This window comes from Anolis carolinensis, chromosome 4 (assembly GCF_035594765.1).
Source record: "Anolis carolinensis isolate JA03-04 chromosome 4, rAnoCar3.1.pri, whole genome shotgun sequence".
Lineage (NCBI taxonomy): Eukaryota > Metazoa > Chordata > Lepidosauria > Squamata > Dactyloidae > Anolis > Anolis carolinensis.
In genome coordinates this window covers 90,977,828-90,999,439 of record NC_085844.1, presented here as the reverse complement: position 1 = coordinate 90,999,439, position 21,612 = coordinate 90,977,828, and the positions used below count along the sequence as shown (strand labels likewise).

The window sequence follows — 21,612 nt, the reverse complement described above, 5'->3', positions numbered from 1 at the left end:
TATTATTGGTCCAGTAGAGTCTCATTTATCCAACATAAACTAGCCGGCAGAACGTTGGATAAGCGAATATGTTGGATAATAAAGAGGGATTAGGGAAAAGCCTATTAAACATCAAATTAAGTTATGATTTTACAAATTAAGCACCAAAACATCATGTTATACAACAAATTTGACAGAAAAAGTAGTTCAATACGCAGTAATGCTATGTAGTAATTACTGTATTTACGAATTTAGCACCAAAATATCACAATGTATTGAAAACATTGACTACAAAAATGCGTTGGATAATCCAGAATGTTGGATAAGTGAGACTCTACTGTATTATTACATTTATTATTTTTCTCTATTATTGCTACTATTACATTTATTTTACTCTGTTTTATTATTATTAATACATTTATTATTCTGATATTATTATCACTCTGATATTATTATTATTATTATTATTATTATTGTTATTGCATTTATTATTTTACTCTATTTATTATTACAGTAGAGTCTCATTTATCCAAGCTAAACGGGCTGGCAGAAGCTTGAATAAGCAAATACCTTGGATAATAAGGAGGGATTAAGAAAAAGCCTATTAAACATCAAATTAGGTTATGATTTTACAAATTAAGCACCAAAACATCATGTTATACAACAAATTTGACAGAAAAAGTAATTCAATACGCAGTAATGTTATGTTGTAATTACTGTATTTACGAATTTAGCACCAAAATATCACGATATATTGAAAACATTGACTACAAAAATGACTTGGATAATCCAGAGGCTTGGATAAGCGAGGCTTGGATAAGTGAGACTCCACTGTACTTGTATTATTTTCCTGTACTTATTATTATTATTACATGTATTATTTTACTCTATTATTATTAAAAGGATACATAAGCACATTTACATTAAAGAAGATAAGAATAATGATTTGATCAGTTGTACAGTCTTATCTTAAATTTGAGCTTTATGTAAATATTCAAAAACATTTAACCTGCTGATGCCTCAATTAATGTAATTTTATTTGGTATCTGTTTTTCTTTCTGAAATTTACCACCCTCGGCTTATACTAGAGTCAAAGTTTTCCCAGTTTTTTTGTGGTAAAATTAGGTGCCTCGGCTTATTTTCTGGTCGGCTTATACTCGAGTATATACGGTACTTTGATGAGTCACCAGCACTCTTTGGCAGGAAAGGCAAATGACTTTGTAAAACTAGAAATCCCATGATTCCATTGCATTGAGCCATGACAGTTGAAGCAGTGTCACGCTGCATTAACTCTATAGTGGATTTACAAATACAAGAACATGGATAAATTTCGCTCAGAAATGTTGGTACTGATCTGGAGGTTTGCAAGATGGTGTGTGCGTATGTGTGTGGCAGATTAGTAGGCTTTGTTCTTTTTCATAACCCTGAAGAAAATCTGGGTATGTTCGCTTTCCCTTTCTAGTTGATACTATCAGTGTTCCCAGTTCTGGATTTTTATTACACGTTAATGTCAATGAAATATTAGTGCTATAAAGCTATTCATCCACCTTTGCATTCAGAAAATTTTGGGGGAAAGGCTAGTGGTGGTGGGAGGAAGGTGGAGAGAAGCACATAACATGTACATGTTGCAACCCAGTTAGTGGTTAAGCTGTATCGTCACGATGCCTTGGAAAGCTGCCAGTGTTAAATAGAATCCAGTTGGTGTGGACTGAAGGGTTCCTGGCAGCAAATCAATATGGCAAATCTTGCAGAATAATGTCTTTTTTGATTAACGGCAGCTAAAATCTGCTCTCTGGCTGTTGCAAATGAGGATGGGTGGGTGTGTGCGGTAGAGGGATATATTTCCTTTAAAATTGAAAGCATGATAGGGAGTCTCAGGATTGCACCATGAAATGCATTGTGACAACATCCCCAATGCTTGTCAGTCAGTTCCAGCCTGGAGAAACTGAGTTGCTGGTGTGAAAACTAGTAAATAAGAGGGCCCTAACTGTGGAGTCAACACAGCATCAAAACACCCAGTAAAATCAGTAGGAGTTTCCTTCCTGTCGCCAACATATGAGCAAGACGGGAAGAGGAGAGGCCAAGTGATGATTATGTTTACTCTCAGGTCTAAGAACATGGTAGAAAAATGCACACACACTTAAATATTTCATTTCTGGAAAATTGCAAACAAAATTGTTGTTGGCCCAAAATAAACAAAATTGTTTTTGGCCCAAAATAAACACTTAACTGTTGTGAAAATGAAACACACACATTTCAACTCACACAATGGTAGTAGCCAACTGTGTTGAATCTAAACACAGATCAAACTTTCAACTTTATGCTTCCACCAGAGCTTCAGAAAGGTATTTTGGGAGCAAATTCCCAGAAATCTCTCAGGCATCATCGGCACTGGCAAGAGGAATCTGGAATTATCCATAGACACCTCCAAGGACATGTGGCTGGCATGACTGCATGGAGCGCCGTTACCTTCCTGCCGGAGCGGTACCTATTGATCTACTCACATTGGCATGTTTTTGAACTGCTAGGTTGGCAGAAGATATGTATATATACACATACATATATACAGTAGAGTCTCACTTATCCAACATACACGGGCAGGCAGAACGTTGAATAAGGGAATATGTTGGATAATAAGGAGGGATTTTAAAAAAGCCTATTAAACATCAAATTACATTATGATTTTACAAATTAAGCACCAAAACATCATATTTTGCAACAAATTTGACAGAAAAAGCAGCTCAATACACAGCAATGTTATGAAGTAATTACTGTATTTACGAATTTAGCACCAAAACATCACAATGTATTGAAAAGATTGACTACAAAAACATTGACGACTAAAAGGCAGACTGCATTGGATAATCCAGAATGTTGGATAAGCAAATGTTGGATCAGTGAGACTCTACTGTATGTATATGTGTGTGTGTGTGAGAGAGAGAGTGTGTATATAAATATATAGGCATTCACCTTGTTTTTAAATTCTATTACTATATCATGTCACTGTTTGTTGTCTTAAGTTTATATGGGGAGAAAAGTGGGATAAAAATAAAGTAAAATAATCATAATCAGAATAGCTCAGAAAGTAACTTCCAAGTGCTTGCTATAAACATACAGTAGAGTCTCACTTATCCAACATTTACTTATCCAATGTTCTGGATTATCCAACGCAATTTGCCTCCCACCCCGATCCACAGCTGTTTCTCTAGACAGCAAGGATTTAACTTTTATGGATTTAACTTCCGATAATGTTGCTACGGTAAGTTCATTTTATGTATTTCTATCTTTATTTGTAGCCAATTTGTTAGTAGCCAATGTTTCTGTAGTCAATGTTTTCAATACATTGCAATGTTTTGGTGCTAAATTCGTAAATACAGTAATTACTACATAACGTTACCATGTTTTGGACTGCTTTTTCTGACGATTTGTTGTAAACATGATGTTTTTGCTGCTTAATTTGTAAAATCATAACGTAATTTGACGTTTAATAGGCTTTTCCTTAATCCCTCCTTATTATCCAACATTTTTGCTTATCCAACGTCTTGCCGGCCCATTAAGTTGGGTAAGTGAGACTCTACTGTACATACAACAGTACACGTCCTTTACACATGTACATACAATCCCTGAGTAAATGTACTCAGTCGATGAAAAGCATCTATCATTTCATCATAGCCAATGGATCATGGGTAAAGTCTGAAAATTATTGTCTGTATCAGCACAAACTAATATGCTTTTAACTATTGATTCATGACCACCATACTCAGCCAATTTCTAGTGGTACACATAATGATCTATCATATTTTTTCTTCCTCCTATTCCTGATGAACCAAATTCTGTACCTAATTCACAAGAAGCTCCATACAGGAGAAAAGCATTTTTCACAAATAAAAAAAGAATAAGAGTGAGTTATGTCCAAATTTAATACATCCACATTTCTCCACTTACACAAGACTGATGGCAGTGATGATGAGGCATGAAACTTAAGATACACTCCCGTTCCCCGGTATGTCAGGAACAATCTAAATACCATCTGTAAAAGAGTCTTGAGACGCTAATAGAAAATCTTTTATTATCTCTACTCTCTCTAAAATCTCAGCAAGTAATACTTTTTAGTGCAGAGTTCATGCAGATCGGTGAGTCATGATTAGAGGATGAAGAGCTGTTGGTAACCGAATAGACTGATTTACCTGGCTACATACAACTTTTGTCAGGACCCAGGCTGCAGAGCACCAATAACCATACGCAGAGGCCAAAATCTATCTAATATCTTTATTAAAGGAATATATAAAGTCAATAAAAACAAGTGTAGAATATAGTTCAGAAGTAGACCTTTCAGGAAAGGTCAAATATAGTCCAGGAAAACAATGTCCAATATATGATATTAAAGTCCAAAGTTATAATCCACTTCACCGAAACACACACTATTTGGCAAGCAATAGTGTGGGGAACTGTCCATAGTCTTAGAGGCTTAAGGTAAATCCGAAGGAAATAGAAAACAAGGCTTGAATCCGAGAAGCAAGGTCCGTGGTTTAAAATGCAAGGCAAGACAAGACTTGAGACTTAACAAGGTCCAACTTGAAACAAGGCAATCGTGGAACGAGAACTGAGTCCATAGAAATCCGTGGAACAAGGCAGGGCTGGGAACTTGATTCAGGAGCTGAGAACTGGAGTAGAAGTCTACACACGAACTCACACCACGAGCTGACGAATTGACTCCGCAAGGGTTCCTACGAGGGCAAACACCTAAATAGGGTCTCGTTTTCCCGCCAAAGAACACTTTCTCTGGGGAACAAGAACCGAAAGCCATTCTGTGTCCAGATGCATGACTCCCTAAAGTTTCCCAAGGGAAACAGACTTAATCATCTAATTGTCTGGCAGCTATCCTAGCACTCTGGCGAGTCGCCTCGCGAGCGCCTCTTTGTTGATTATAATAATCTCGGCGAGAAAATGGGGGAGATTTCTGCTCAAGGCTTGTTTGGCTGACTTCTGGAGGGCAGATATCCTGCAGGTGCAAGGGCTCCAATTCTGGCTGAAACGGTGGGAAACCCAAGTTTTCCTCTTCATCTGCCACAATAATACTAGGAACGGGACTACATGGCCCATGAGTCATCACAACTTTCCTGAAAGGCCTACTAACATATATGTGATATCTAAATGCTCTAAAGCAGGATTCCTCAAACTTTTAAAGCAGAGGGCTGGTTCACAGTCCCACAGACTTTTGGAGGGGCAGACTATAGTTTGAAAAAAAAAACATAAATGAATTCCTTTGCACACTACACATATTTGTAATAAAAAAAAATGAAAGAACAATACAATATTTAAAATGAAGAACAATTTTGGCCAACATAAACTTACTAGCATTTCAAGGGGAAGTATGGGCCTCTTTTGGATAATGACATAGTCAAGTTAATGAATCATTTCAGAATTAGGGTCTAATGTTTAAGGCAGGGGTTGGGTAAATGGCCTTGGAGGGCCATATCCTAAAGATAGCAGAGTTCATCTGATCTTGAAAGTTAAGCAAGGTCAGCCCTGACTAATACTTGAATAGGAGACCGCCAGTAAATACAAGTGTAATAGGCTATATTTTAGAGCAGTGGTTCTCAAAGTGTGCTCCGCTGAGCCCTTGGGACTTCTTGAAGCATATTAAGGGTTCTCGTCTCCTCCTCCCCCTCCAAGTTTTCCCTCCTCTTTTGTGTTCTTCCTCCTCTCACACCACCAAAAGCCTTTTCAACCTGCCTCCCTTGCCGTCAAAAGCCTTTCCCCTTGCCTTGCTTGCTTCCAAAGCCCTATTTCCCCACCACTGCTCAGAGGGTGCTTTGATCGTGTTTTTGCTACATGATAAAAGGAAGCTGAACTGGGTGGACCCTGGGTTTGTTCCTATTATTATTATTATTATTATTATTATTATTATTATTTTATTATGTCACAGCAAACAAGATAGATATGCTGGATTTCGTATCACAAAATCACAAGTCGAACACTTCCCAAGTGTCTAGGACTGTGTGATGTATTTTTGGATGATGCGCACAGATCCCAGTAGGGTGGCCTTTTGCAGTTGGCAGATCGTGATTTTGTCAATGTCTATTTTTTCCAAATGCCGGCTGAGATCTTTTGGCACGGCACCCAATGTGCCAATCACCACCAGGACCACCTGTACTAGTTTCTGCCAGAGTCTTTGAAGTTCAATCTTGAGGTCCTGATAGCGGCTGAGTTTTTCCTGTTGTTTTTTGTCAATGCCACTGTCACCTGGGATGGCAACATCAATGATCCAAACCTTTTTCTTTTCCACAACTGTGATGTCTGGTGTGTTGTGTTCCAGAACTTTGTCAGTCTGGATTCGGAAGTCCCGCAGTATCTTTGCGTGCTCATTTTCCAATACTTTTGCAGGTTTGTGATTCTACCAGTTCTTTACTGCTGGGAGGTGGTACTTGAGGCATAAGTTCCAGTGAATCATTTGGGCCACATAGTTGTGCCTCTGTTTGTAGTCTGTCTGTGCGATTTTCTTACAGCAGCTGAGGATATGATCAATGGTTTCGTCAGTTTCCTTGCACAGTCTGCATTTTGGGTCATCATCTGATTTTTTGATCTCGTCCTTAATTGCATTTGTTCTGATGGCTTGCTCCTGGGCTGCAAGGATCAGGCCTTCTGCCTCCTTCTTCAGTGTCCCATTCATGAGCCATAGCCAGGTCTTCTCCTTGTCAGCTTTTCCTTCAATTTTGTCAAGGAACTTTCCATGCAATGTTTTGTTGTGCCAGCTGTCAGCTCTAGTTTGTAGTGCAGTTTTCTTGTACTGATTCTTTGTCTGCTGTGTTTTGAAGAGTTTCTGATTTTTGTCTTCAATGCTTTTTCTGCATAGCAGAAGGAATTGGACTGGATGACCCCGGGGTATTCCACTGAAATACTGTCAAATTTATCTTGGTCAAAACATTTGCCCATACCTGATATATATTAATATAATTTTATATATAAACAATTATTGTGGCTCCACAAGAAGCTTTTGCTTCAAAAAGGGCTCCATGGCTAAAAAGGTTTGAGCACCCCTGTTTTAGAGTAAGCAACTAGCAAAACCATTTCTAATTATATCTTACCTAAGAAAACTCTGTGAAATTCATGGGATCCCCATAAGTCAACAGGAGACTTGAAGATACATATACACACAAGGAAGAAGATGGAAGAATCTGAAAGCTGGGTTGTTTTCCAAGGAAACCATGGACACTTGGCCCACGGAACTCAAAATACAACAAGGGTGTAGTTCTCTGTGACCTCCAACAACAATAAGTTTGAGATTTCCACATTTTGGAGAAATGCTATAGATAGCAAATGTTATGGCATATTAAGCTTTACTATAATGGCAATTAAAATGTTTTCTTTGCCATTTCAGGAAAGGGGAAGAGACTGAAGCAAGCCAAGGAAGAAGCCACTGCTGAGATAGACCACTACAGGCTCCAGAGGGAAAAGGATTTCAGACACAAGCAAAACAATGTAAGTAAAAATAGTGAGGAGAGACAGGACAAACATGCTTTCCCAGTACCCTCCACCTGCTTGGCCTGTTCTTGCTGTAACTCATGGGATTTGTTTTAACATTTTTGGGAAGATTAATGTTTGTGAAAGTTGGGATAAACAAAGGATTGATTTGCACACTTATTTGACAGGCAGTTGACTTGTTGTGATGTGCCAATGAGCACAAGGTGCATGAAACAATATTATTATTATTATTATTATTATTATTATTATTATTATTATTATTATTTAATAATTTGGGTGCCGTGCCAAAAGATCTCAGCCGGCATTTGGAAACAATAGACATTGACAAAATTACGATCTGCCAACTGCAAAAGGCCACCCTACTGGGATCTGCACGCATCATCTGAAAATACATCACACAGTCCTAGACACTTGGGAAGTGTTTGACTTGTGATTTTGTGATATGAAATCCAGCATGTCTATCTTGTTTTCTGTGTCATACAATAAAATAATAATAATAATAATAATAATAATAATAATAATAATAATAATAATAACGACATCAGAATTGAGGAGAAACAACTGGAAAAGCTGACGCTATATGAGGATTTAAAGACTGAATTACAAAGACTCTGGCACAAGCCAGTCAAGGTGGTCCCAGTGGTGATCGGCACACTGGGTGCAGTGTCTAAAGACCTTGGCCTACACATAAACACAATCGGCACTGACAAAATTACCACCTGCCAGCCGCAGAAGGCCACCTTACTGGGATCTGCATGCATTATTCGCTGATACATCACACAGTCCTAGACACTTGGAAAGTGTCTGATGTGTGATCCAATACAACAGCCAGCAGAGTGTCTGCTGTGGACTCATCTTGTTGTGTTTCAAATAATAATAATAATAATTTTATTTATTTCCTGCCTCTCCTCATGGCTTGAGGTGGGTTACAAGATTGCTAAAACACAAAATCAAAACACAGAATCATTTAAAAACACTCCATTGAATACATGTATTAATATTGAAACACATTTTCACACAATACACATTAAAATACACAAAAAATTAGAAACAAAGTAGAAGTTTAAAATTTGTCATTAAAACTGCCTGGGTAGGCCTGGTGGAAGATATAGGTCTTTGCTTGTGTCTTAAATTTTGACAGCTAATCTAACTGTCAAAGGTCTTCAGGCAGGTTGTTCCATAGTCATGAGGCAATCAATGAAAAGGTCCTCTGGGTAACGGTTGCCAGTCAGGTTCTGGCAGACTGGAGTAGATTCCCTCCATAGGATTGTATGTGAGAAGGTGATCCTGTAGGTAGCCTGGATCCAAACCATGTAATAATAATAATAATAATAATAATAATAATAATAATAATAATAATAATACTTTATTTATATACCGCCCTATCTCCCGGATGGGACTCAGGGCGGTTTACAGTCATAAAAGCAACACAAACATTACATAACAACATAATACACATTATTAAACAAAGTAAAATAATACAATTATAACAATAAATCACACTTACATGACCAGATCAAGGGGGCGGGAACCATAAACCCAATATATTAAAGTGTATCATTTTAGGCTAGGGAAATCTTGTGCAATGTATTCAGGCTCAGAAATCGGCAGTAGTCGATGTAATTACTCAAAATCCTGCCGACACCACCAGGTCTTCAGGGCTTTAAAGGTCAATACCAACACCTTATACTTTGTCCAGAAACTAATTGGCAGCCAGTGGAGTGACTTTAGGACAGGTAAAATATGCTCACTGCTAGATGTTCCTGTAACCAATCTGGTGTTTTGAACCAACTGGAGTTTCCAAACTTGGTACAAGGATAGGCCAATGTAGAGTGTGTTGTAAAGGTAAAGGTTTCCCCTGACATTAAGTCCAGTCATGTCTGACTCTGGGGGTTGGTGCTCATCTCCATTTCTAAGCCGAAGAGCCGGCATTGTCCGTAGACACCTCCAAGGTCATGTGGCCGGCATGACTGCATGGAGCGCCATTACCTTCCCGCCAGAGTGGTACCTATTGATCTACTCACATTGGCATGTTTTCAAACTGCTAGGTTGGCAGAAGCTGGAGCAACAACGGGCGCTCACTCCGCTCCCGGGATTTGAACCTGGGACCTTTCAGTCTGCAAGTTCAGCAGCTCAATGCTTTAACACACTTCACCACCGGAGCTCCTTAGAGTATGTTGCAGAAGTCCAATCTTGAGGTTACTCCAAATCTAGGAAGGGACACAGCTGGTGTATCAGCCAAAGCTGATAGTAAGCACTCCTGACTGTTGCATCTACTTGGGCTCATATTTGGAGAGATGGATCCCGGAGCATCCCAAGCTGCAAACACAGTCTTTCAGGTGGAGTATAACCTCATACAGAACTGGTTGACATACATCCCCATATTAGGACCCTTGATGGCAAGTACCTCTGTTTTGTCTGGATTCAGTGTCAATTTATTTTTCTGCACCCAGTCCATTAACTCCTCCAGGCATTCATTCAGTGAAGGCATGCTATCCTTAGCTAGAGCTGTTTTTGCTCTAGGCACGGAGAAATATATTTGGGTGTCATCAGCAGACTGAAAACACCCCATTTCATGCTAACAGATGATCCTCCATGTTCCAGTTGATGAGTCGATAGTTCTGTGTACTTATGATCTATGTATCTATGTACCTTGATCTTTTCTTCTCAAAGGGCTAACTCTAATAAAACCAATTTCTATCTAAGTATTGACACAAAGTGTATGCACTCACCTACCACAGAAGTCATGTCTCTTCAGTGTTCCATGTGTTGACTTTTACTCTTGAAGACTTACCGTATATACTCGAGTATAAGCCGACCCGAATATAAGCCGAGGCACCTAATTTTACCACGAAAAATTGGGATAACTTATTGACTCGAGTATAAGCCGAGGGTGGGAAATGCAGCAGCTATGGGTAAATTTCAAAACAAAAATAGATACCAATAAAATTTCATTGATTGAGGCATCAGTAGGTTAAATGTTTTTGAATATTTACCGTATTTCAAAGAAAAACAATAAACTAGCTCTATAAGTGGAAAAGTAGGGGCAACAAAAACAATATGGTATCAACAATAACCTTATAACAACAACAACAACAACAACAAAACAACTTCATTTGGATCCCACCCTTTCTCCCCATGGGGACTCAGGCCAGCTTCCAACATAGTAACAGGCAAACATTCAATGCTTATATAAATAATGAAGAGCTAGATATAGATCTATAATTATAGATACTAATTTCACATATGCATTTCCCCCTGAAACATTTGCAAATCCACCCCTCTCTCTATGTATGTGTGTGTGCATTTCCCCTACAATATTTTAAGCCATATATATATATATATATATATATATATATATATATTCATATCTAACTAGACATATCTATATATATTTGTGTGTTCATTCCCCCCTGTAATATTTCCAAGCCCTATATATAGGTAGGTAAGAATATATTCATATCTATTCAGACATCTCTCTTTATATAGATATTTGCAGAGACTTGCAAACATATGAGGGTAAATTCATATATAAAAATAATGTATATGCAGGGCCGGTCCAACATGGCACGCCAATTACGCCTCCGAGTTGGGCGCACGTCGACGGGGGGCGCTCTCGGGCAAAACATGTGCCTTGGCAGCTCTCCGTGCGCCCCATACCCTCCATCATGCCTTTTTCCAGCTGATTTTGACATTTTTGTCCCTGAGTGGGATTCGAACTCGCAGCCTCCTGGTTCTGAGTCTTGTGCTCTTTCTGGGAGCCACCGACTGCCCTGTAACAATAGCAATCCAGAACTTATAGTTATTCGCTCTTTGTAGTCATTTATCTTTTTCCTTTATCTTCTAAGAATAAGAATAATAAAACTTTATTTATTTATTATTACGATATAATACTGATAATAATGCAATTTAATAATTTTAATTATATGTTATATATTAAATGTTATATATTAAATTGCTCTTTTGCAATCAGTTCATCTTTTCCCTCTATCGGGGCCATCCTGGCCCCGCGCCTTCCCAAACTTGGGGACATTCCTTCCTTCATCCCTCTCTTTAGAGTCCCCCAGGATTTATGTGCCAAGGAGTCTGGCTTACTAGGGTACTTTGGGAAACTACATCTCTCATGTATATAAAATTGCCCTAAAAGCTCAGTGTTTCTGTTTATGTGTTCCTACTTGCCCATGTGTTATGTTGCCTCATTATGTTTCTGAGACCCCATCCCCTTCCCTTTGGCGGGAAACGGTGTTTCTGACCCCAAAGAAGTCCTGCATCCCACATAATCATATAGCCTGTGGGGACGAAATCAAGCTGGGAATGTCCTCATCATGTATAATTATGTGAGAGGCAGTCATAGGGAGGAGGGAGCAAGCTTGTTATCTTCTGCCTTGGAGACTAGAATGTGGAAGAATGGCTTCAAACAAATAACCCACATTACCTGCTTTGAACTGGGATATATGGCAGTAAGGACTCAGACAATCCAGTTCAAAGCAGGTAATGTGGGTTATCCTACCTTGATATCCTAGGTTATAGAGCTGTGTGGAAGGGCCCAAATTCTTTCTCCTTCTCTGCCAAATAATGCTGGAAAGTGTCCAGAGGAGGGCCACATCTATGGCAGGCATCCTCAGAGGTTGTGAGGTCTGTTGGAAACTAAGCAAGTGGGGTTTGTATATCTTTGTTGAGAGGTGTTAGCTGGCCCTGATTGTTTCATGTTTGGAATTCCCCTGTTTTTGAGTGTTCTTTTTTTACTGTCCTGATTTTATTTATTTATTTATTTATTTATTTCCCATACTTCTGTCCCGCCCTTCTCACTCGAAGAGGACTCAGGGTGGCCTCACAATTGGCAACAATTTGATGGCCAACATACAAATTCCAATAATATAATGACAATTAAACTCAAACATTAAAACAAAAACTACTAAAAACAACAATTACAACCACATAAGTTCAAAATCATAGTCCAGAATCAGTCCAGTGGTCAATACTTAAAAAGTCCTCAATTATTGCACTGCTAGGAATAATGCTCAATAACCATAACCATGTCTAGCAAGGCTATTCTATGCTAATCAAGGTGATCAACTGCAGTTATTCACACTTGCCCTTCATATTATCCAACATTTTTGCTTATCCAATGCTCTGCTGGCCCGTTCATGTGGTTTGGTGTGTGTGTGTGGGGGGGGGGGGGGGGCACCAAAATTTCTATTCGCTTACACTTGAAAATTATCTTGGGCCGGCTCTGTGTATATGTATGGCTACAGATGCACAGGTACATGGATCCATATGTATAAAAGATTTGCAAAGACCTGCAAACATATGGGGGGAAAATTCATATATAAAATTAATGTATATAGATAGATACACATATAAAGGTACTTAGAGATTGCAAAAGCTTGCAAAGGATTAATGCCTATATATCTGTAGGAGAGTTTAACAAATATTTCAGGGGAAAATGCTTTCATAAGATTAATGGATATATATTTTTCTTCTTCCTGACTTGCAAGGGTGTCTCTCTTTTCAAAACATTCCCTTGATTGAGAGCGAGGGAGGTAGATCACATATTGCAAGCAATAGCCTGCAAACTCCGTTGCCAGCCTTGACCTTGACCTGATTATAAGCCGGGGGAGGCTGAAAAACTCGGCTTATCTTCGAGTATATACGGTAATTTGTGTGATCATGCCCTTCACAGTAAACGTTGGGCAACGAAACAACTTATTTCAGAAGAAATTACAGCCAGAAGCACACATTACTTTCCTGCATTGACAAGCAATCCTATGTCCAAACTTGGACAAACCAACTGCAGGGCTACAATTAATTGACAACAAGCAAAATATTGACAATGCTGAAAGGGAAGAGGGAGGACTGGGGAGCAGAAGAATGAGGAACTGACTCTCACACAGAGTCCTAACAATGATTTGGCATTACACCAAAGGGAGGCCAGTATTTACAGACAATAATAGAATCAGTGGTTAATTGCCGAGAAATCCATTGTTATTCTTGATAGACATATTTTGATCTTGAAATTCTTCTCTGCATAAAGCCAGAGGACAAAAGAGCAGTGCAAAGATCATTAAGAGGGTCACTGCATGCATACTCAGCAGCACTCGGTTGCTTTTCTCCAATGTTTTATTTAGATTTCTGTAAGGATAATAGAATTTAAATCTGAAAGGAAAGGCAGCAGAAGCCTGAATAAAAGGTGTCACAGCTTTGAAATGAATGCATCTGTTTATAATATCACCTTACTAAAATGTTTGGCACACATAGAAATTAAGATGCCTTGAAATTGTAGAGCTAAGTTATCTCCACCATAATCAGTCAAATATTTAGACATCTTGAACCAAATAATAATCATCCTTGCTACTTCAGCAAATTAATATTTAGCATAGAGTACTGCTTGATAATAAAATAATATCATAAGCACCACCAGAATCTTAGAAATGTCATAATGGCACAGTAGGTATGCCACTCCAGTAGACTGTGTTTGCATTGTTGTTGTTTTTTGTTGTTGTCATTATCTTTTTAGGTCACAACCAGCATTTTGAATTGCCTCAGGATATAGATAGGCAACTAATGCAGCAGATCTAACAAGGAAATACTCTGCTGTGTTGTCGAAAGGCTTTTGTGGCCGGAATCACAGGGTTGTTGTGTGTTTTCCGGGCTGTATGGCCATGTTCCAGAAGTATTCTCTCCTGATGTTTCACCACATTTTGATGGGCATCCTCAGAGGTTGTGAGATATATGGAGAAACTAAGCAAGGCAGGTTTATATATCTGTGAAAGGTCCAGGGTGAGGGAAAGAACTTTTGTCTGTTGGAGGCCAGTGTGAATGTTGTAATTAATCACCTTGATTAGCATCAAGCTTCATATCCTGGCCTGGGGAAATCCTTTGTTCAGAGTCGTTAGCTGCCCCTGATTGATTCATGTCTGAAATTCTTCTGTTTTCAGAGTGTTGTTCCTTATATTATATTCTGCTCCCTGGAACCAGCTCTAGTTAACAACCTGGCTGCAGCTCTTTGAGCCAATTTCAGTTTCTGAGCACATTTCAACGGCAGCCTCACATTGCAGTGATTCAAACAGATGTATCCAAGAATGGATGCAGTTGATAGACTAGCTTTAACTATGCCTTCAACTGTGCATTCCTGGTCACTGCTGAAAGCTGGACCTCCAGGTTCACAGCTGAATCCAGGAGTACCCTACAAATTATGAATCTGTGTTCAGGAGGAGAGTAACTCCTTTGAAAAGAGGCTGAATCTTCTTCTTAGATCTGTCTTTTGACTCACCAGGAGCACCTCTGTCTTGTCACTTTGGCATGAGATGCCACTAACACAACATGTATCATTTATTTAATTAAAGGTAGAAATCATGAGGAAAAAAATTCTGCCAAGACACAGCAAGGATGGAGACCGCCGGAGCCCATCACATGACACAAGTCTACTTCTGGTGGGACTCTGTGCTGGCTCTGTGTATGTTGCATATCAACAGCGTACTAAATGCCAGTCCTGAGAACATGGGTGACTGACTACCGTATTCTCATAGGACAAGCTGGGGACAGTGCGGGAGCAAGCCGTGGCCAGATGGATTGTCATATTTCTAATCAAGCTGAAGAAGGAGAGTAATTGAAGAAGTGTTTCTTCTTTCCCTCTGTTCTAAATGTATTGCATGTGCAAGTTCTTGAAGAAAATACCTCATTGACATAAAGTTTGTGTTTCTAAAGTTGGAAAAGTTCCTTTTATAACCCCCAGAATCCCAGTGGTCATGCCAGTTGCTGCAATTTTGGGAACTGTCTTACAATGAAAAAGAAAGAAATACAGTATATACTCGAGTATAAGCCAACCCGAATATAAGCCGAGGCACCTAATTTTACCACAAAAAACCTGGGAAAACTTATTGACTCGAGTATAGGCCGAGGGTGGGAAATGCAGCAGCTACTGGTAAATTTCAAAAATAAAATTAGATACCAATAAAATTACATTAATTGAGGCATCAGTGGGTTAAATGTTTTGAATATTTACTGTATTTCAAAGAAAAACAGTAAACTAACTCTATAAGTGGAAAAGCAACAATAACTTTATAATCATCATCATCATCAACAACAATAGCTTCATTTGTTACCTTCCCTATCTATCTCCCCCGGGGCCTCAGGCAAGCTTCCAACATAGTAACAGGCAAACATATAATGCCTACATAAATAATGCAGAGCTAGATATAGATCTATCATTATATATACTAATTTCACATGTATTTTCCCCTGAAATCTTTGCAAATCCTCTATGTGCATTTTCCTCCTGCAATATTTGCAAGCCCTATTTATCAATGTTTATATCTATCTAGACATCTGTGTGTGTGCGCGCACACACACATTTTCCCTCTGCACTTGCAAACATGTGAGGGTAAAATTCATATATAAAATTAATGTATACATATAGGAACAGATATACAGGTACATGGAAATCTCTAGTTATCTATATTTACATAGGATTTGCAAAGACCTGTAAACATATGAGGGGAAAAATCATATATTAATGTATTTGTAGGGGGAACATCTATATAAATATTTAGAAGCTTTGGGCACACATTTACCCAAGGAAGAAATGCAAGCAAAGCCCCCCTAAAACAACTTTGTCCTCTTTTCTCCTGCCCTTTCCCACCTCTTTTCTTTATTCCTTTTTCAAATTCTAAAAGTAGCCAGAAAAGGCTTTTTAAAACTTCTCTCCCCCTCCCAAAAAACCCACCTCATTTTTGTTTCCTTAGGAATAAAAAGAAATACACACCTTCTGTTGCTCTCTTTTCCCTCCTTCCCTCCCTTTGGACTCAAATGTTCTTGCAATAGTAGTAGTAGTAGTAGTAGTAATAATAATAATAATAATGAATTGTGCAAATTTGCAAGAATATCTTTTTTCCTTCCCCTTCTGCCCATGCAATCTGGCTTGCAAGGGTTTCTCTCACACTCTCCTTTCGCTTTTGAAAACATTGGCTTCTTGTCTCTCTCTCTCTCTCTCTCTCTCTCAAAAAAAAAAAAAAGATAACCAGCCTGGGAGGAGAAGCAGAGGAGGGAGGTTTTGGAAAAGAAAACATACTGTGGCCTCAAGGCTCCCGGCTGCTGGCTTGACCTTGACCCAAATATAAGCCGGGGAGGCTTTTTCAGCTCACAAATAAGGGCTGAAACTCGGCTTATCTTCGAGTATATACGGTAACTTTTCCAATATTTGCCAGACTTGATAAAAAACAAACACGACCCTTTTGGCAGATTTCACAACTCTGAAACATCATGCAAACCTGTATCTCCTTGGTTCTCTAACTTGTCTCGAAAACGAACATTTGGATGAATCTATACTGAAGAATTAATGCAGATTTAAACCACTTTCAATGTCATGACTCAATACTCTGTAATCATGAGAGTTGTCATTTTGCAAGGTTTTTAGTTTTCTCTGCCAAAGAGGGCTGGTGCCTTGCTAAATTACAAGTCCCAGGATTACATAGCATTGAGCAGATATGATAATAATGTATTTATTCCAAAGAATAGATGCATTCAAAGTGAGTTAAGGGTGGCAGCATAGAGACATAGCTACTGTGACATGGCTATTAAGCTATATAGACATATCTCAATGCATACCCTTGGCCTGATTCAATAAATCTGCTTTGGTTGCTCCTAACAGTTGAGTTAAGGCTTCATTGACTAATATATGGAGAGAAGTGTCAGATTTTATATTTTTCTAAATGTTGCAATATATCTCAACAGTTATTTCAAACCCCTAAATAAGTTTTTTTGGGATCAAACACATATTTGACAGTAAAATGATACTAAAATACATGAAAAACACTCAAATTTTCTCATACACAATACACCAAAGTGTTAGGGAAAGAAGACGATACAGATCTATGAAGGAATACATGGGAAATGGGCAAGGAAAACAGTTGAAATATAAATCCTTAACCTTGTGCAACCACCATTATATCATAGAAAGCCTGAAAGCTAATATAAACGTAAGTTTTACTTAACTCATTGTGTGTGTCTTGCTTTACCTTTCTAGATAATGGGATCACAAGGTAACCTATCAACAAAAGTAGATGGAGAAACCACAGACAAGATCCGGGACCTCACAAGTGACTACCATAGGAACCTGGAGACTGTGTTGGGACATCTCTTGGGCAAAGTGTATGAATTCAATCCTGAACTCCACCCAAATTATGCATACACAATTTAAATGTTTTTTTATTACTTTAAAGAAAATAATAAAGAAAATAATGTCATCTCTATAGTTAGGCTTAGTGAAAGAGCTTGATTCAATTGCAGTTTGGAGATACTATTATCTTGGGGTACCATTGTAGGGTAGCACATTGTCAATTATTATATATTTAATACCAGCAAGGATTGGGCTGGAGCCATTTGGATTTTCTTCTTCTGACACCATCACCCTCACGAGCTGTTTCTGAGCAGAAGGCATTTTCTCCCTGAATTTGTTGTTTTCTGAATTCCATTGCGACGTATATATAATTATAATCACTCAGCCCAAAATATGGTGGTATGCATAAAATATACGATGTGACCAATTCCTCTAAGGTTTCACACAACTATTTGTCAACATGGGCTTCCACCATCACAATTTTTTTTTAAAATGTAGAAAATAATTTGTCACTTAAATATGGAAAACAGAAGAAGTAATTGTTTGACACCAGCAGCTTTTAAGTGGGTGTAGTTGTGTTTTTTTTAATTTTTTTGCTTATGTTCACTACTTCTTAAAAAGTATTCTGTTCATGTAACTTGGCCTATTGTAGGAAATCTGCTTGTCACAATATGTAGAGGGTTTAAGATAACAAATATGTAATAAAATATTATAGGCATATTATTAGGCTTCGAATTAAAACCTTTGTTTCTAGTGTGGTTCTTATGGGAGAAGAAACAATTGAATAGATTTAATATTGGGTAATTTATAATATCAAAATGGAATATGTATTAGGAATACACTTTTGCAACATTTTAACACTGGTCTTAGCTAACTAGGTAATGCACAAATTGATATGCCTCCAAATAATAATTGCATCTCCTCTAAATACATCTAAAACTGCTCTGCAAATCTCTGAAAACTGACATAAAATTCATAACAGTAAATAAAGGTGCCCTACACTGTAGAATTTAATGTGTTCGAAATCACTTTAACTTCCATAGATCAATGGTGTGTGGAAGCCTTGGATTTGTGTTTCATGAGGTACCACCACTCTTTGCCGAAGAAAGCTAAAGAAATTGTAGAACTATGACTCCCGTGATCTTAAAAGCATGGAACCATATCAGTTAAAGTGGTCTCAAACTGCATTACAGTAGAGTCTCACTTATCCAAGATTCGCTTATCCAAGGTTCTGGATTTTCCAAGGCATTTTTGTAGTCAATGTTTTCAATACATCGTGATATTTTGGTGCTAAATTCGTACTTACAGTAATCACAACATAACATTACAACGTATTGAACTACTTTTTCTGTCAAATTTGTTGTATAACATGATGTTTTGGTGCTTAATTTGTAAAATCATAACCTAATTTGATGTTTAATAGGCTTTTCCTTAATCCCTCCTTATTATCCAAGATATTCGCTTATCCAAGGTTCTGCCGGCCCGTTTAGCTTGGATAAGTGAGACTCTACTCTAGTTCTATAGTGTACATGCACTTAGACATGGGGAATGCAGTTTGAATGAGGAGAAAAGATGGAGAAACTATGAATGACAAAAAGGAGAAATCAGATTTGTTTATATTTCAGTTATAGTTCCTACCTCCCTTTATAATTTCTTGTTTAATATATGAAACAGCATCCAGTTCTATCTTTACTAAGTATTTTAAACTTTTTTGAGGTTTATAACTATTTTCTCATGTATTAAACTGACCAGTGGGAGATTAAATATCAGGTATGGGCAAACCCAGGAGCCCCTGGTGGTGCAGCGTGTAAAAGCACTGAGCTAGCATGTTAAAGCACTGAGCTGCTGAACTTGTGGATCTAAAGGTCCCAGGTTCAAATCTGGGAGCGGAGTGAGCGCCCGCTGTCAGCTCCAGCTTCTGCCAACCTTGCAGTTCGAAAACATAAAAATGTGAGTAGATTAATAGGTACCAGTCTGGGGGCCCCACACAAGCCCCCCCCATCAAAAAAGATGGGGAAAAAGAACGACCCAAACAATTACCGTCCGGTCAGCCTCACATCGATACCAGGCAAGATTCTGGAAAAGCTCATCAAGGAAGTGGTCTGCGAACACTTAGAAACAAATGCGGTCATTGCTAATAGTCAACACGGATTTACAAAAAACAAGTCATGCCAGACTAATCTGATCTCTTTTTTCGATAGAGTTACGAGTTGGGTCGATACAGGGAATGCTGTGGATGTAGCGTACCTGGATTTCAGTAAGGCCTTCGACAAAGTCCCCCACGACCTTCTGGCAAATAAACTAGTAAAATGTGGGCTAGACAAAACTACGGTTAGGTGGAGCTGTAATTGGCTAAGCAAACGAACCCAAAGGGTGCTCACCAATGTGTCGTCTTCATCATGGAAAGAAGTGACAAGTGGAGTGCCGCAGGGCTCCGTCCTGGGCCCAGTTATGTTCAACATCTTTATTAACGACTTAGACGAAGGGTTAGAAGGCACGATCATCAAGTTTGCAGACGACACAAAACTGGGAGGGATAGCAAACACTCCAGAAGACAGGAGCAGAATTCAAAACGATCTTGACAGACTAGAGAGATGGGCCGAAACTAACAAAATGAAGTTCAACAGGGACAAATGCAAGATACTTCATTTCGGCAGAAAAAATGGAAATCAAAGATACAGAATGGGGGACGCCTGGCTTGACAGTAGTGTGTGTGAAAAAGACCTTGGAGTCCTTGTGGACAACAAGTTAAACATGAGCCAACAATGTGATGCAGCAGCTAAAAAAGCCAACAGGATTCTGGCCTGCATCAATAGGGGAATAGCGTCTAGATCCAGGGAAGTCATGCTCCCCCTCTAATCTGCCTTGGTCAGACCACACCTGGAATACTGTGTCCAATTTTGGGCACCACAGTTGAAGGGAGATGTTGACAAGCTGGAAAGCGTCCAGAGGAGGGCGACTAAAATGATTAAGGGTCTGGAGAACAAGCCCTATGAGGAGCGGCTTAAAGAGCTTGGCATGTTTAGCCTGCAGAAGAGAAGGCTGAGAAGAGACATGATAGCCATGTACAAATACGTGAAGGGAAGTCATAGGGAGGAGGGAGCAAGCTTATTTTCTGCTGCCCTGCAGACTAGGACACGGAACAATGGCTTCAAACTACAGGAAAGGAGATTCCACCTGAACATCAGGAAGAACATCCTGACTGTGAGGGCTGTTCGACAGTGGAACTCTCTCCCCCGGACTGTGGTGGAGGCTCCTTCCTTGGAGGCTTTTAAGCAGAGGCTGGATGGCCATCTGTCGGGGGTGCTTTGAATGAGATTTCCTGCTTCTTGGCAGGGGATTGGACTGGATGGCCCACGAGGTCTCTTCCAACTCTACTATTCTATGATTCTATGATTCTAATCCTCGTCCCCCTCCCAGCCCGGCCTTGCCACCCAGGCCCAATCCAGCATGTGGCCCCTTTTCTGAATTTTTCCCATGCCAGTTATATACTGTACTTAGGATTGCAGATTCACTGTAATCAGTGGGAAAACACTGCTCAGACCTGTTCTGATGCAGTGAAGCCATATGGAAGATTGAAAGAAATATAAACACATATAGCATCTGTAAATCACTGACAGCAGTGTAGTTTTCTTCCCTTTAAACACAGTTAGGTCCACTCTTTATTGTGGATATATATGGATTGTACTAGATAAAAGGCTGAAGGCATATAAACACACCACACCTATCCATATTTCAGTAGCACTTAAGAGGCGTGCCGCTCTGTAAAGCAAAAGCATTTGAGTTGAAATGTTGTGCGAATTTGTCAATTTCCCATTTTTGAGTTTTGTTCGGTCCCATTTTTGTACTGGGTGAGAAATGGGCACACACTTTTTTAAAAGAATCACACTTTACTAATGTTTTGGGCATATTTTCTTAATGATCCTGTTCTCACTGAGCATAACTTGTTTCTGGACATTTTGAAATGCATACATTTTAGTTGCTTATTCTTTTCAGGTGAATTGAGAATCTTTTTCTTCCAAAATGCATCA

At 38.9% G+C, this 21,612-nt stretch overlaps 1 protein-coding gene across 1 annotated transcript in view; it reads left to right on the top strand.

Moving 5' to 3' along the window:
• Positions 1 to 18,322, top strand: part of atp6v1g3 (ATPase H+ transporting V1 subunit G3) — a 42,012-nt gene extending 23,690 nt beyond the window's left edge. Inside the window, exons 2-3 of the mRNA XM_062980787.1 lie at positions 7,361 to 7,461; positions 17,489 to 18,322. Coding sequence (XP_062836857.1) covers positions 7,361 to 7,461; positions 17,489 to 17,662 — 275 coding nt within the window. The 3' untranslated portion in view covers positions 17,663 to 18,322. The remainder of the gene's footprint in view (positions 1 to 7,360; positions 7,462 to 17,488) is intronic.
• Positions 18,323 to 21,612: the final 3,290 nt, after the last annotated feature.